Source organism: Chrysochloris asiatica, unplaced genomic scaffold, assembly GCF_000296735.1.
Source record: "Chrysochloris asiatica unplaced genomic scaffold, ChrAsi1.0 scaffold00007, whole genome shotgun sequence".
Lineage (NCBI taxonomy): Eukaryota > Metazoa > Chordata > Mammalia > Afrosoricida > Chrysochloridae > Chrysochloris > Chrysochloris asiatica.
Genome location: NW_006408525.1, coordinates 29,839,172 through 29,854,071, shown reverse-complemented (window position 1 = coordinate 29,854,071; position 14,900 = coordinate 29,839,172). Strand labels below are relative to the sequence as shown.

Genomic DNA, 14,900 nt, shown 5'->3' with positions numbered 1-14,900 from the left:
AGAGGCTCCGCAGGAAGCCTCCTTCACTGGGCACATTGTAGCCCCATTTTAGGTATTCCAATTAGTTATAGGCAGAAGATGGACTTAGAAGCTTACTATGGTGATGTTTCTGACTATTCCTTTCTCTCCCCCTCCAGTGTCTATTTTATATTATAATGCAAGGAAAACCAAGATTCAAAAGACAGCCAAGCGTCTTAACATTATTCCCCCCTTTTCCCCATTCCAACCATGTCTCAATCTCTGTAACCCAGAACCCTGTAGTTCCAAGGTTGTGCATTTATCATTCTTTACCTCTGTCCCACTTAGCCCATTCACACATGCCTAATTATTCTCCCATCTGCTTTGTTCTTCCATTCTCCTGAGCTGTTTTTATGGCAAAAGTAGGAAGCAGATGAGAAGAGGATGTGTGATGATAAAGGCAAATTAAGAAGGGACTAAAAGTGTCCCCTGAAGGCAGAAAGGGCACAGCAGGTGACTGTAGTTGCCCAGGACTGGAGTCTAGGCAGTTAGATTCTCCCCTGAGCCTGGGGTACGACCAACTTATTTGGTGTTAGACATTGGTTTGATACATATCACATTACATTGTCATTTGTCATCTTTCTGTCTTACCAGATTCTTTGAGGACTAGAATTTTATTCCTCTATCATTAAAACATATTCTCCATGCCTGCATATCACAAGTACTTGATAAAGGCTTATTACAGGCATGATGGATTCAGGAAAGTTAGGGGAAGGTGTATTTAAGAGAATTGGCTTGAGCAATAATAGTGATGAGACTTTAGGGAATGACAGAGCCACAAGTGGAGGGAACCTGGGTTGACAAATCACCATGTGCATGAGAGTTGCCCGCTAGCTAACAATATCTGCCTGATGAGAAATAAACTTCTATTGTGTTGAAGCAAAAAAAAAGAGAGAGAGAGAGAGAATTGGCTTATCTGCTGAACAGAGGTGAAGCCTTAAAATAGCCATGATGTAGAGAGAAGGGAAGATGAAAGACTTGACTAGGGTTGGAGATGGGACGTGGAATATTTAGTGGTTTAGATAAAGGGTTGGAAAAGGTGAATGTTGAGTCTGACAAGGACTGAAATTTTGCTAAGTGTGTACATTGGGCCACCATACACAGTAAAAGGACAAGATGTAATAGAGTGAAAGTTTGTTTGAAAAAAGACTTTCTGGAGTGGGTTGCTTTTAAAAAAAAAACGAAAAACATTTTATTGTGGTTTGTGTTGTTGTTGTTGTTTATTGACAGGAGTATTTTGAGGGTGGAGGGATTATAAGAGAAAAGAAAAGAAAAATAAATCTGCTGCTGGAACTATGCTGGTTTCATTTAAATATAATAATAACTAAATGCAAACAGCACAGAATATTTGAATGGTTCATAACTCTTTGGATATTTTCTTTGTTTTGTTTTGTTCTTATTGTTAAGTGCCATTGAGTCAGTTTTGACTCATAGTGACACTGTATAGGGCTTCTGAGGTTGTAAAATCTTTGTGGAAGCAGAAAGCCTCATCTTTCTTCTGAGGAGTTGTTGGTGGGCTTGAACCGCTAGCTTATGTGATGTTTATTTGTCCTAAACTACTGAATTTAGGTATTTTTATACCCTGGTGTGACGCTGTGGGTTAATTCACTGGAATGCAAAGTCATTTAAACCGCAAGGTTGGTGGTTCAAGCTCACCAGCCGCTCCTCGGAAACTTTGTACAGGGTCACTATGGGTTGAAACTGACTTGACGGCATTTAACAACAACAACACTACCTGTGTGTGAAATAGATGATAGCAACAGAAAGACAAATGAACATATTTTTAAATCCTGGATGCTGCCGTAACTGAATATGTTTATAGTAAGTACATCTTATTTTGTGGTTGTTAGGTGCTGTCAGGTTGGTTCTGACTCTTAGCGACCCTGTGCACCTATGCAGAACGAAACCCTGCCTGCTTCTGCACCGGCCTCACAGTTGTTATGTTTGAGCCCATTGTGGCTGCCACTGCGTCAGTCCATCCTGTTAAGGGTTTTCCTCTCTTTTGCTGACTTTTCATGATATCCTTCTCTGGAGACTGCTCCGTCCTGACAATATGTCCGAAACGTGAGAGATAAAGTCTTGCCATTCTCACTTCTTAGGAACACTCTGGCTGTACTTCTTCCAAGACAGATGTGTTAGTTCTTCTGGCAATCCATGGTACTGCTGTCAGTATTCCTCACCAACACCATCATTCAAATGTTATTGATTCTTTTCCAGTCTTCCTTATTCATTGTCCAACTTTCACATGCATGTGAGGTGATTGAATATACCATAACTTGGGTCAGGTGTACTTTAGTCCTCAAAGTGATATCTTTGCTCTTGAACACTTTAAAGAAGTCCATTGCTGCAGATTTACCTCATGCAGGGGTGAGGAACATCCAACCCTTAGGCCATATAAGGCCCAAGAAATCATTTGGTCTAGTCCTACCAAGGCAACCACAGATCCAGCCGTCACATTGTTGTAAAGTGTCTGTCAAGTTGGTTCTGACTTATAGTGATCCAGTATAGGGTTTCTGAGGAGTGGCTGGTGATTTTAAACCACCGACCCTGCGGTTCAAACTGACCTAGCAGTCCAGGGCTTATCCTATAGCGCCACACCAGAACTCCAGCCATCACATTAGGGATGAGTTAAATGTTTAACCAAATATAGCCGGCTAATTTTTAAGTTGATAATTCTGTATGGTCCATGAATGATATTGTAAATTTTAGCAGAAAAAAAGGTTCCCACCTCTGCCTAATAATTCAAAAATGACTGCAATTATACATTGACAGAGAACTGCCTAAAGTTCAAGCCAGATTTAGACAAGGATGTGGAATGAGGGATATCATTGCTGACACCAGATGGATCTTGACTGAAAGCAGAGTATACCAGAAAGATGTTTACTTGTGCTTTATTGACTACGCAGTTTTGTGATTTTTGTGGACCATGACAAGCTATGGACAACATTGCAGAGTATTCTGGAACACTTAATTGAACTCATGAGGAACCTGTACATAGACCAAGAGGCAGTTGTTTGAACAGAACAAGGAAACATTAAAAGTTTAAAATTAGTAAAGGTGTGCGCCAGAGTTGTGTTCTTTCACCATACTTACTCAATCTGAATGCTGAGCAAATAACCCAAAACACTGGACTATATGAAGAATGTGGTATCAGGATTGGAGGAAGACTCATTAACAACCTGCAAAATACAGATGACACAACCTTGCTTGCTAAAAGGGATGAGGGCTTAAAATACTTAACTGATGAAGATCAAAGACCATAGCCTTCAGTATGGGTTGCATCTCAATGAAAAAAAAACCCAAAAGTCCTCACCACTGAACCAATAAACAGCATCCATATAAATGGAGAAAAGATTGCTGTTGTCAAAGACTTCATTTTGCTTGGATCAACCATCAACACTCATGGAAGCAGCAGTCAAGAAATCAATATATTGTATTAGGCAAATCTGCTGCACAAGACCTCTTTAAAGTGTTCAAAAGCAAAGATGCAAGTTTGAGAACTAAGGTTCACCTGACCTAAGCCATGGTATTTTCAATAACCTCAGATGCAAGTGAAAGTTGGACAGTGAATACGGAAGACTGTAGAAGAACCGATGCATTTGCGTTATGGTATTGGAGAATACTAAAAATATCATGGGGACTACCAAAAGAACAAGGAGCTCTGGCAGCGTAGTGGTTACGAATCAGGCTGCAAACCTCAGGGACAACAGTTCGAAACTACCAGCTGTTCCGTGGGAGAATGATGAGGCGTTCTGCTCCCGTAAAGATTTACATCCTCGGAAACCATGTACAGGGTCGCTATGGGTCAGAACCAACTCCACGGCACCTAACAACAACCAAAAGAACAAAACAATGTGTGCTGGAAGAAGTACAGCCAGAGTGCTCCCTGAAAGCCAGGAAGGCCAGACTTCATCTTTCATACTTCAGACATATCATCAGGAGGGACCAGTCTCTGGAGAAGAGTATCATGTTTGGTAAAGTGGAATGTTGGAGAAAAATAGGAAGACTACCAAGATGGATTGGCACAGTGGCATCAGTAATGGACTCAAATGTAGCAGTGATTGTGAGGTTGGCGCTGGACCAGGCAGTGTTTTATTCTGTTGTGCAGAGGATCGCTCTGAGTCAGTATCAACTTGTTGGTACCTACAACAACAACAAACCCCTGCCTAATGCAAGACGTCATTTGATTTCTCAACTGTTCCTAACATGAGCATTGATTGTGGCTATAAAGAGCCCTTTCCCCTTCCCTAAACAGTGGTGGTGGTGGTGTGCTATGGAGTCAGTTTTGACTCATAGTGACCCTGTCTGTATAGGGTTTCTGAGGCTATAAATTTTTAGCAGAGCAGAAAGCCTCATCTAATTCCCATGACATGACTGATTTGAACTAGTGACCTTGCTGTTAGCAGTCCAGCTCATAATCCAGTATGTTACCAGGGTTCTTTTCTCTCAAAATTTGTTGTTTCCTGTTTTCAAATTTGATAGGTAGAAATGTGTCATGGTTCTTTTAATTTGCATTTATTTCATCACTAGTAAGTTTGCACATTTTTCATTGACTCAAAACCACTGCCATTGAGGTCATTTCAACTCATAGTGACCCTATAGGACAGGATAGACCTGTCCCCCACCCCCTTAGGTTTTCCAACTTTTGTAAATCTTTACAGAAGTGGAAAGCCTCATCTTTCTTCTTCAGAGCAGCTGGTTGATTCAAACTGCTGACTTTCGGGTTAGCAGCGAAGTGCTTTAACAACTGGGCCACCTAGTTGTGTCCCTTTCCCCATTCATCCCTTAAAAAATATTTTTAATTTCACAAGAATCCACAAAAACCCTTTGTTAACATTCAAATTTAACCCTACAGGCACAGTACCCACCCCCGCCCCCAGTTCCAGAGGAGAATTTTCAGAAATCAGCCTTCTAGGCCTTCTTCTGTTCATCTACAAAGATCCTGTCATTTTGTTTTGTTTGATGTCCATACTGTGTTTCAACCTATTTTCCCTCCTTAACAACAGGCTTGGAGATCTTTTCAAGTCAGTATACATGCTGGTCACTTGGAGTCCTTCCTTGGTTCTCTCCTGCTGTGCACACTGCCCATTGGAAGGGCTGAACTGTATTCCAAGAGTATGGATTTATTTAATCACCTCCTACATTTTGGGTTGTCCTCAGTTTTCTACTGTTGCAAGCAATACTGATATGAGCATGCCCATGCCCCTGTGTACTGTCTGTTGTGAATTTGGGAACAATTTTTAAAGAGACTAACAAATAGGCAATTCCTTTTCCCCCAACAGCATTTACAAGTACTTATTTCTTCCTATCGTAAGGGTGCTGACTCATATCAATCTGGCACTAAATTATTAACAATCTTTACATTTTCCTAATCATGAGTTGTGGCTAATGTCTCTTTGTGTGGTTTTAGTTTGCATTTCCCTGATGACTGGTGAGGTTGGGCACCATCCTTCAATGATTTGACAAATATTTGAGTAGCTGTGAGGCACTGCACCAGAACTATAGTGAACACAATGGTGATGCTATTCTCTCCTCCCACATCAAGGAAATCAAGTATTTTAGCTGCAGATACTGGTTCCCACATTTTGCCTTTTACCTGTAATACACAGGGTTGCTATGAGTCGGGACTGACTTGATGGCACTTGACAACTTACATATGTATGTGTAAATATAAATATATATACACATACACAAGGGTGAGTCAAAGGTATGTGCATTACTCTGGCTGTAAATTTATTTCAATCAATTTTTATAAAAGACAAACACATCATTTTTTGACATAATCTCTTTGCTTTTCAATACTTCATTCAATGCAAGGGAAAGCTTTTGTATTCCCTTGTTTTAAAATGTTTTAGGCTGAGCTGCGAGCCACAAATACACCGGTCTTCACTTCTTCAACAGATCTCCATCCTTGAAGGGCTGCTTTCAAGGGACCAACCAGATGAAAGTCTGATGGAACAATACCAGGATTATAGGGAGGATAATTAAACACCTCAAAATGAAGTTTTTACAGAGTGTTTATTGTGTGGGCAAAGTTGTGCAAGATCATAGTGCCCTTAGATAGCAGCCCTCTGCTTTTAATCCCAAATTTAGGCTTTAGCTCTTCAGTAAGCATCTTACTGTAATGAGCACACAGTTGATTACTGAACCCTTTTCCTGATAGTGTTCCAATTTTGACCCTTGAGAATACCAGAAAACTGTAAGCATCAATTTTCCAGCTGAAGGCTGACTTTTGATCTTTTTCTTGGTTGGCGATTGAGCATGTTTCCATTCCACACTCTGCCGTTAACTCTCAAGCTAATAATGATGAATCCATGTCTCATCGCCAGTAATGATATTTTTTAAAGAAACTTTTGCCTTACTTCAAATATCAGTCCAAATTTTGTTTGCAGATATCCAAACACTTCTGTTTATGATCTTCTATGAGTTTTCAGTACCCATCCCGCATAAACTTTTCAAAGTTCAAGTCTCCTGTGGGTTATTTCTGAGGTACAGCCATGGCTGATTTGCAAATGCTCTGTCACATAATCCATTGTCACTCGTCTATTCCACAGAATCACCTCACATGCATGCTCAATGTTATCCTCAGCCGTAGATGTGTACAGGTGTTTTAATATAACCAGAGCATGGGTACCTTTTGACTGACCCTTATATGTGTGTGTATGTGTATGTATGATAACCAATTTGATACTTTTTCTACAGCCAGATCTATCAGTCTTTTATCTTTTATGCTTTCAAGCTGGGAAATGTCTCAAAATCATATACATAATCACACATGACTTAAACAGGTATCTGGTTGTAGTTGTAAATCTATGGGAAAAGGCCCAGCTGGTTGGGTCTGCCTGCTGTCAACCTGTGGACAGCTGGCATCCTCTTTTCCCAGTGAAGCTTCCAACCAGGACCTAGAATTCAGGGACATTCCTTTATTTTTTCAGGATTCCTGACTCTGTGAAATAAAAATAAGAGCGCTGCCCAGAAAGGAGAAGTTGCTGACTTGCAAAACAAGGTGGTGGCAGTGGTGTCCCATGGAGTCGGTTCTGACTAATAGTGACCCTGTACAGGGTTTCCGAGGCTGGAAATCTTTACAGAAGCAGAAAGCCCCATCTTCCTCCCAGCTGGTAGTTTCAAACTGCTGACCTTGAGGTTAGCAGCCCGACTCATAACCACTACACTACCAGAGATCCTTGCCACACAAAGTAAAGTCTTACCTTTTTGTAGGTAAAACGTAATCACAGGTAGATCATGCCATAGAGGAAAAAAGGTGGGGCAGTGGCTGCAAGAAGTGGACCCCAGGATTCCTGACTGATCGCTACCATGTGGTCCAATTGGTAAATGTTGTGGAGAGCCCACAGTCCCCCAGCAGAAGGCTGAGCAGGCTGCTGGGAGCCCCTCCCCAGTTCTCCCCTGTAGTGGGTACTACAAGCTCTGGATACATGAAGGATCTGAGGCATATTATCTGTGTTCTTAGACCCTTTATACGATTGTAAAAGTAACACTTGCTCAAACAGAGAACTTGGAAAATCACAAAGGGTGAAAAATAACTTTGGGATGGCAGGTATCTCCATCACATTTAAACCTAACAACTTCCAGGCTTTGGTTTTGCACACAAATCATTTCTTTGCATTCATTAGAACTGGGTTGCTTGAAAAGCTTCCTCGGAAAGATAAATAGTGGTATTTTTATGACCCTGGAAAAGGAGAAGCAAGAAAGTGAAAAAAAAGGGTATGGCAGGTGGCTGGTCCACCTGATAAGTCTTCTCAGGGTCCAGGTACCTGGTAACCACTGTTAAAGAGACTGAGGAAACACAAGCATCAATGGTCCCAGCTTTGGGCATTTCTTCCTCCCAACAACCATTTACTGAAGTGCTTGTTTAAGAAAGACAATCTCAGTCTCTGTCTAGTTGAAAGAGACACAGGTAGTTACTTAAATAAGTTCACTACTAAGCAGAGACAGTGTCCTGGCATGGAGCTGCAGGTTAATGCACTGGACTGGTTTGAATTGCTAAGTCGGTGGTTCAAGCTCACCAGAAACCCTATACAGGGTCACTATGAGTCGGAACCAACTTGAAAAAAGCAGAGATAGTATGATTTGAGCTGAGTCATGAGGATCAATTTAGATTTGTCCAAGCCAAAAAATGTAGGAAGGGTATATCAAGCGGAGGGAACAGCATACACAAATGCCCAGAAGCAAAGGAAAGATTCAGCAACCTGCAGATAGTTTCCTAAAGCTAGGAGAAACTCAGAAGGGAGAAGGGAGTCCGGAAGCCAGAGAATGGGGCAGAGGTCAGGGTCTAGAAGCTTTGTTTGCCTGGTTGTGGCATTTGGATTTCAGCATGAGGAATCACTGAAGGGCATGATCTGAGTTGTGATTCTCAGATATCATTCTAGATGAGTCAGTGGGGTCCTCCTTGAAATGACAAAGGCGGGTCAGACAGAAGCAGTGCAGGTAGAAGCAGAGTTCGCTGCTCTTCAGGAGGCTGACCAGGTGCCTGGTGGCAGGGAGAAGGCCTGAAGGATTGATCACCATCTCCTGTGTGGGGACCTGGATGGAGGGGCTCTCCAGTTAGACTTAGACGAGGAAGAGGAAGCTGGGTGAAGGCTGAGTCTGGGGACAGGCCAGGACCTGCCCCTTGGAGAAAGGATGTGAAGCTCAGGGCTGGCAGGAAGTCAGCAGGTGGCCCAGGAAGCCAACAGAGGAATAAACAGGCTGGAAATACATGACACTCTCTAGGGTCGAAGAAGTGAGGTAGGAGTGGGAAGCAAATGGAGAGGCAGACGTTGTGGGTGCATCCTGGGTGTGGGGCTCACTGGATGTGCCCCTCCACACACAGCAGCAGGTAGTTCCTGAGGAGTGGGGGTAGTGGCAGCTGGGTGGCGGCCTGGCGGCAGCAGCCACCCAACTGAACACGTACAGCCAGACGGGCCAAGTGCTGCAGCTTCCTGGGCTGGTTCACCATGCACAGGGCAGACCGGTAGAAGGCTTCGTGCTCCTAGGTCAGGAGTGGAACAGGTTAGGTGGCCTAGTACCCTTAACTTTCTGGCCTTCCATCTGGGGGCAACCTGGTGTGTGTGTGTGAACCTGATTTTAAAGCATACACTTATCTATGTTTGTACCCACCCTCACCCCAGAAAGGCTGATACAGTGCCTGATGCCATCGATTACTGACTGATCTATGCTGATGCAGGTGTAAGAGAGGCTGGAGAGGGGTCAGGCTGAGCTGTTTGGAGGCTGGAGACCCTGTAACCCAGGGCTTCACTGGGCTCACCCTCCTCCAGGGAAGAGCTCTGTCTCTGGGTTGGACATACCTGCCACAATTCTGGAAGCACAGCTTGGGTCCATGTATCACAGGCTGGAACGCAAGTGTAGGCGTTAAGCAGGACTTCTAGGGCCGGAGGAAAGGAGGCACACAGTTTCAGCATCTAGGGAGCAAAAGAGGATCTCAAAGCACCACGCCTCTGTGCATGGGTGGCCACCAAACAAGGGCAGACCCAGATCTACCCTAACACAACTCTCCCTCACACCCTAGTTTGAGGGCTAAGATCTGCATCGCCTTTTCTGGGCCTGTTCACTCCACCCTTCAAATATACTCCAAGCTCTTCTTCGCTCCATTTTCCTTGGAGGTTCTTTCCTCTCTTGGACCATCATCTCTCCCCAGATGGAGACAGACCTCTGGCCATGGAGGGTGGGCTTTCAGTCCCCATTTTTTGGACCCCTTCTTCCTCTAAGAAAGGTTCCTCACTCACCTCAGGGCGCACAGGCTGGGCCCCGTAGTCCAAAAGCACCTTGAAGAGAACCTCAGGCTCCCAGTTGGGGATGTCGTGAATGGCTTGCAGCGCGCAATCCATGGGTGTGTGGCCCGCCCCATTGGGAACTCCAACTTGTGCTCCATAACTGAGGAGGAGCTCAGCCAAGCTCGCACAGCCATTGGCACAGGCATTGTGCAGCGGTGTGTGGCGCTTGCGGCCCGCTGCCCGAGCATCAGCCCCAGCCTCCAGGAGCCGAAGCGCCACTGCCTCGTGCTGTGAACCGCAGCCTGGGCCTTCTGCCGCCGCGCACGCCGTGTTTAGGGCCGTCTCGCCCTGGCTGGTGCGCAGGCCCACGTTGGCGCCATGATCAAGGTAAAGGACCACATGCTCCTCTAGGCCGCGCGCCCCGCCGCCACGTGCAGGGGCGTCATCTCACTCTCGCGGGCTGCCAGGTTCACTTTGGCTCCGGCTTCCAGCAGCAGCTTGGCACACCTGGTGGGCAGGTGTAAGGCCCGGGGGCAAATCTTGAGTATCTAAGGTTTGATCTGGGAAACCTCCTCAGCCGCCCTTCTCCAGAAAGCCTGCTGTCATCCCCACCCCTTTCTTCCCACCCACCTTGCCCTGTAGTCCAGACTGGTGTCACGAACAGTCAGCAGAGTTAAAGGACCCATCAAAGTCACCAGGAGCGCCTTTGATTTTCAGATGAAAAATAGCCCCAAAAGTTGTCAGTGCAGTCAAGACACACAGCAAGTTAGTGGTAGTGTCAGAATTAGAACTCACTGCCCCAAACAGTCCCTCTCAGAGTCTAACCTGGCAACCTCAGAGTGGGACCCTAAGGCCTGGTTCTGCATCATTTGCTTCCTAATAATTTGATAGCACAAAACGTTGAAAACATATTAACATGTACTTTAAGAAGCATAGAAAATTAAAGAGTATGAGCTAAAAAGAAAACCAATAGAATCATAATAAAAGAAAAAGAGACATTACTCTTCCTGTCCCCAATATAGATGACCACTTTTCTAGACCAGCCACACCCCGTGAGGCTAGGGAAGGTCCTTGAGGGCCTGCCAATTCCACTTTCCCCTAGAGATAACAAACAAAATTAAGCAAATAAAACACAGGTTTGGGGCACAAGGCCCATAGCCTTCTAATTCTGGAGAAGTTATAGGTCTAAACACTTGCTGCAAATATGCATCATTACACACTGGGGTCAACCAAAGACGCAACAAACTAAATTAATAATGAGGAAACTAAACTAACAGTAATTTATAATTAAAAAGCCAGGCTGGCAGCTGCTGGAAACTCAGGCGCAGCTCCTTTGGCCCCGATGATGCCCTGATAAGCAAGTGTCCTCCCTCCCAAATGGCCAGCATTCCCGCGCTCCTGCTCCACACAGGTCTAATAGGCGCTTTGATCAGTGGCCAAGTTGAATAGCAGTCAATCTTCCAGAAATGACTGAATTAATTTCCTCAGTAAATTCTAATCATGGGCTAATTTGGGTTTCTAAATGCGAAATTTAAGCTGCATTCTAAAGCTCATTCAGTTGTTGTTGTTGTTAAGTGCCATTGAGTCGGTTCCTACCCATAGCGACCCTGTACAGGAAGCCTCATCTTTCTCCTGCGGATCGGCTGGTAGTTTCGAACTGCTGACCTTGCGGCTCGCAGCCCGATTCATACCCATTACGCTACCAGAGCTCACTAAAGCTCATTCAGTAGGGGTCTACAAAGTATCTGCTCTCACATTACATAAAAGGACAGAGTCTGAGCCATGTGTGCATAAGAATCAAAGAAAGTGTTGGCCAATCTGGATCACTTCTAGGTCCACCACTGCTCTCCCTCTAGTCAAGACAGGTCCCCAGGAACCCTTGAGTCCTTACTACCGCCAGCCCTGTCTGTAGCTCAGATCTGTAAGTGCATATACCATCAGGCAGGGAGTAGGAGGTAGGGGGGCGCTTCACACTAAGGTTGGGAAACACGGATAGAACTTTTTTGGTGCCTATCTCAAACATGGGATAGGGATTTGGTTATAGAAGCTTCCCAGGGAATAGGAGAATGTTGTTGGAACAGGGTTTTTTCCAAAAGGCAGTAGGTGCTTCTGCCTCCCGTGTCTAGAAGATAGGAACTTGGACAAGTCATTCGACTTTTCTGAGCCTTGGTTTTCCCATCCATAGAATGAGATCTGCTCCCTGATTATTGTGGGGACACATATGTATGAGGTGCTTCAGGGACTATAAAGCTGCATATAGATGTCAGGGTCTCCCCTTCTTCTGGCTGTGTGAGCTGGACACACACACACACACACACATCTCCCCAACCATCTCAAGCCCTGGGTACCTACTGCAAAGACTCAGGAGCTGTGCAGAGGTGTAGGGGGGCGGTGCCCTCCTCAGATAGCACATTGGTCTTGGCACCAGAGGTCAGCAGTAGCTGCACACAGTCAACCTGAGCCTGGCTGCAGGCCTTGTGCAAGGCAGCCCAGCCTCCGATGCAGGCGTCCAGTTCAGCCCCCTGGTGGATCAGGTGGCGGACACAGTCGGTATAGCCTCTGGCAGCAGTGATGGTGAGAGGCGCCGTCTGGTTGGTCTTGGGAGTCATGACCCAGAACCCTGGGGAGAGCAGGTAGTGTTGGGATGGGGAGTGTGGAAGACTGGCCAGCAGGGCAGGGCCAATGACTGGCCTTCCCTTTGCAGTTTGCCTAACACCAATATTGTGCCAGGTTGTACCCTAGGAAAGGGCTCTGGTAAGCACTGCAGTAGGAGAGGTAACTGGAATAGCCTTTTGGAACAGTCTGACAATCTATATCTATAGTATGTGTGTCATAAAATTAAAAAAAATTTTTTTATTTAAATTAATTGCTCTTTAAAACCACAGAAGCCACCTAAGACGGGTAGATCCCTTAAGAAAACCGCAGGGTCTTTGAACTGCTATTAGAGTGACTAGCTTTTGGTTTACCTGGGCCGCTGGCTTTGGGTGTGGAAGGTCTGGAGCTGAACTTGGGAGTGGCCAAGGAGGGGAACTGGAGGAGTTTAAAGATACTCCTTGAGATGGTGGTGAAGGCTAGGAAGTAGGGAGAGAGGAAGAGAAGAGGGGAGAAGAGAAGAGGGGGAAGAGAAGTAGGGAGAGGTTGATTGACAGGACTGAGATTAGACCTTGAATTGTGGAGTGGTCACAACTCACTTCAAGGTCATGTTGTTGTTGTCAAGTGCCATCAAATGGGTTCCAACTCATAGCAACCTGTACACCCACTGGGCCACAAGATTGATTTGAACTGCAAGGTCAGTGGTTCAAACTCACCAGCCAGTTCTCAGAAACCCTATACAGGGTCACTATGGGTCGGAACCAGCTCAATGACACTTAACAATAATAGGGTTTCCAAGGAGTAGCTGGTAGTTCTGAACACCAACCTTGCAGTGCCACACCAGTATGCCTAATATCAAATTGTAAACTGTATTTTGGCAAAGTAAATCTGATTTTCCTAAATCTTAAATAAAGCTTGGTTTTGTTTTTAGGTTGAAATTAAGATGAGGTTCCTTTTGGGGCTGACAGACATGCTGCATACAAGATCAGGATGCCATGAATAGGGTCACAGTCCCAAACTGAGCTGCTGTAGCAAAGCCAGAAATTTGAGCCTGGTGGTGTGGACTGTTAGCACTCCCTGGCCTGCTAATGGAACAGTTGGAGACTTGAATCCACCCAGAGGCACCTCAGAAGAAAGGCATGGCTTCTAAAAAATTAGCCATTGGAAGCCCTATGGAGCACAATTCTCATTACCAGGAGTTCCTCTAATCCCATGACAGCTGGTTTACTGGTTGGTGACTATGAGAGCATAAATTCTCCCAAGGATTTTCAGCCTCAAAATCTATGATGGGGGTTCAGGCAATCTCCTAATGATCTTAATAGCATGGGTGCCTCAGTTTATATATTCGGCTTACGTGTGGAAACCCTGTGATTTGTACACAAATACATAAAGCTGTTCGTCATATTATTACTTAAAATCATTAAAAAAAAAATGGCATCCAATGTACTTAGGGTTACTAAAAGAAATCATGCTACATGCATATAGTAGAATTTTCACACCTATTTAAAATAGGATGTGGGCTATAGTTATTGACAAGAGTCGTGGTGTGGTGCTGTAGGACAAGCACTGGGCCGAAACGTCTTTTGAATCACAAGGTTGGCAGTTCAAACTCACCAGCCACTCCTTGGAAGGGTTGCTATGAGTTGGAACTGACTCAATGACACTTAACAACAACACAGTTGTTGACATAGAAAGATATCACATGCAAAAAAGCAGGTTATGTAACGGAAAGTGGAGCATCTCATTCTATAAAAGAAAAATATTCATTCCTGTGTTGCTATGTGAGATATGCAGAAAAAAATTGTGTTGGAATTTCACCTGTTACTTTCAATAGTGTGTGAGTATGATTTTTATAGTTAGAGTTAGAAAAACAATTTTAATTCTGAAAAGACATAGCACTGTGAAACTACCTCATTCTGTTTAGGAGGGAGTCAAATGGGTGGTGGAAAGGGGTGGTCAGGGCTATGGTCTGGAATGGGGGTGGTACCTAAATGCTCCCCCTCCATTGCTCCTCTCTCTCCCTTCTCTTCTGTTTCCCTGCCCCCCATCCCTTGCTCCCTACCCTGTTCTGCTGACCAGGCCAGCTGGTTGCTCACAGTCTCCATAATCATGTTGGCTGCCTCTTCATCTTGGAACAGGGCTTGGACCTGCTTCAGGTCTCCGGAGAACAAGGCATTGTGGACAGCTGGGTCTCGGCAGGAGCATCGAGGCCTAGTGAGTTGGGCCCTGGGGCTGCGGGGGCACCTGTGGCTCAGGCACTGCTGGGCCACAACCCGTCTCCTTCTCTGGTCTTCCCAGTCCAGCCACTCTCGCTGCAGACGAAGAGAGCGCTGTGTGGTGGAGGAAGTAAAGGGAAAGATCTCCCCCGCCATGTGGAGAGGCACTGGGGTCTGGACAGGGGGCCTGGGCAGAGCCAGGTTCCCTCAGCCCAGCCACTACTCTTGCTCTGAAGAGACACCCTGTCTCCTTACCAGTGAGCCAGACAGAAGAGCAGCTGGGGCTATAAATAGGCCCCTCTGCTTTTTTGGTAAACAGTTTGCTCAGAGTTATGATCCTAGT

General features: G+C 45.2%; 1 protein-coding gene across 1 annotated transcript; it reads right to left on the bottom strand.

Moving 5' to 3' along the window:
• Nucleotides 1-8,821: 8,821 nt before the first annotated feature.
• ASB16 (ankyrin repeat and SOCS box containing 16) lies at nucleotides 8,822-14,713 on the bottom strand. The gene is given in 6 exon segments (XM_006832726.1): nucleotides 8,822-9,007; nucleotides 9,324-9,437; nucleotides 9,762-10,169; nucleotides 10,172-10,256; nucleotides 12,102-12,369; nucleotides 14,404-14,713. Coding segments are annotated over 6 exon segments (1,371 nt in total).
• Nucleotides 14,714-14,900: the final 187 nt, after the last annotated feature.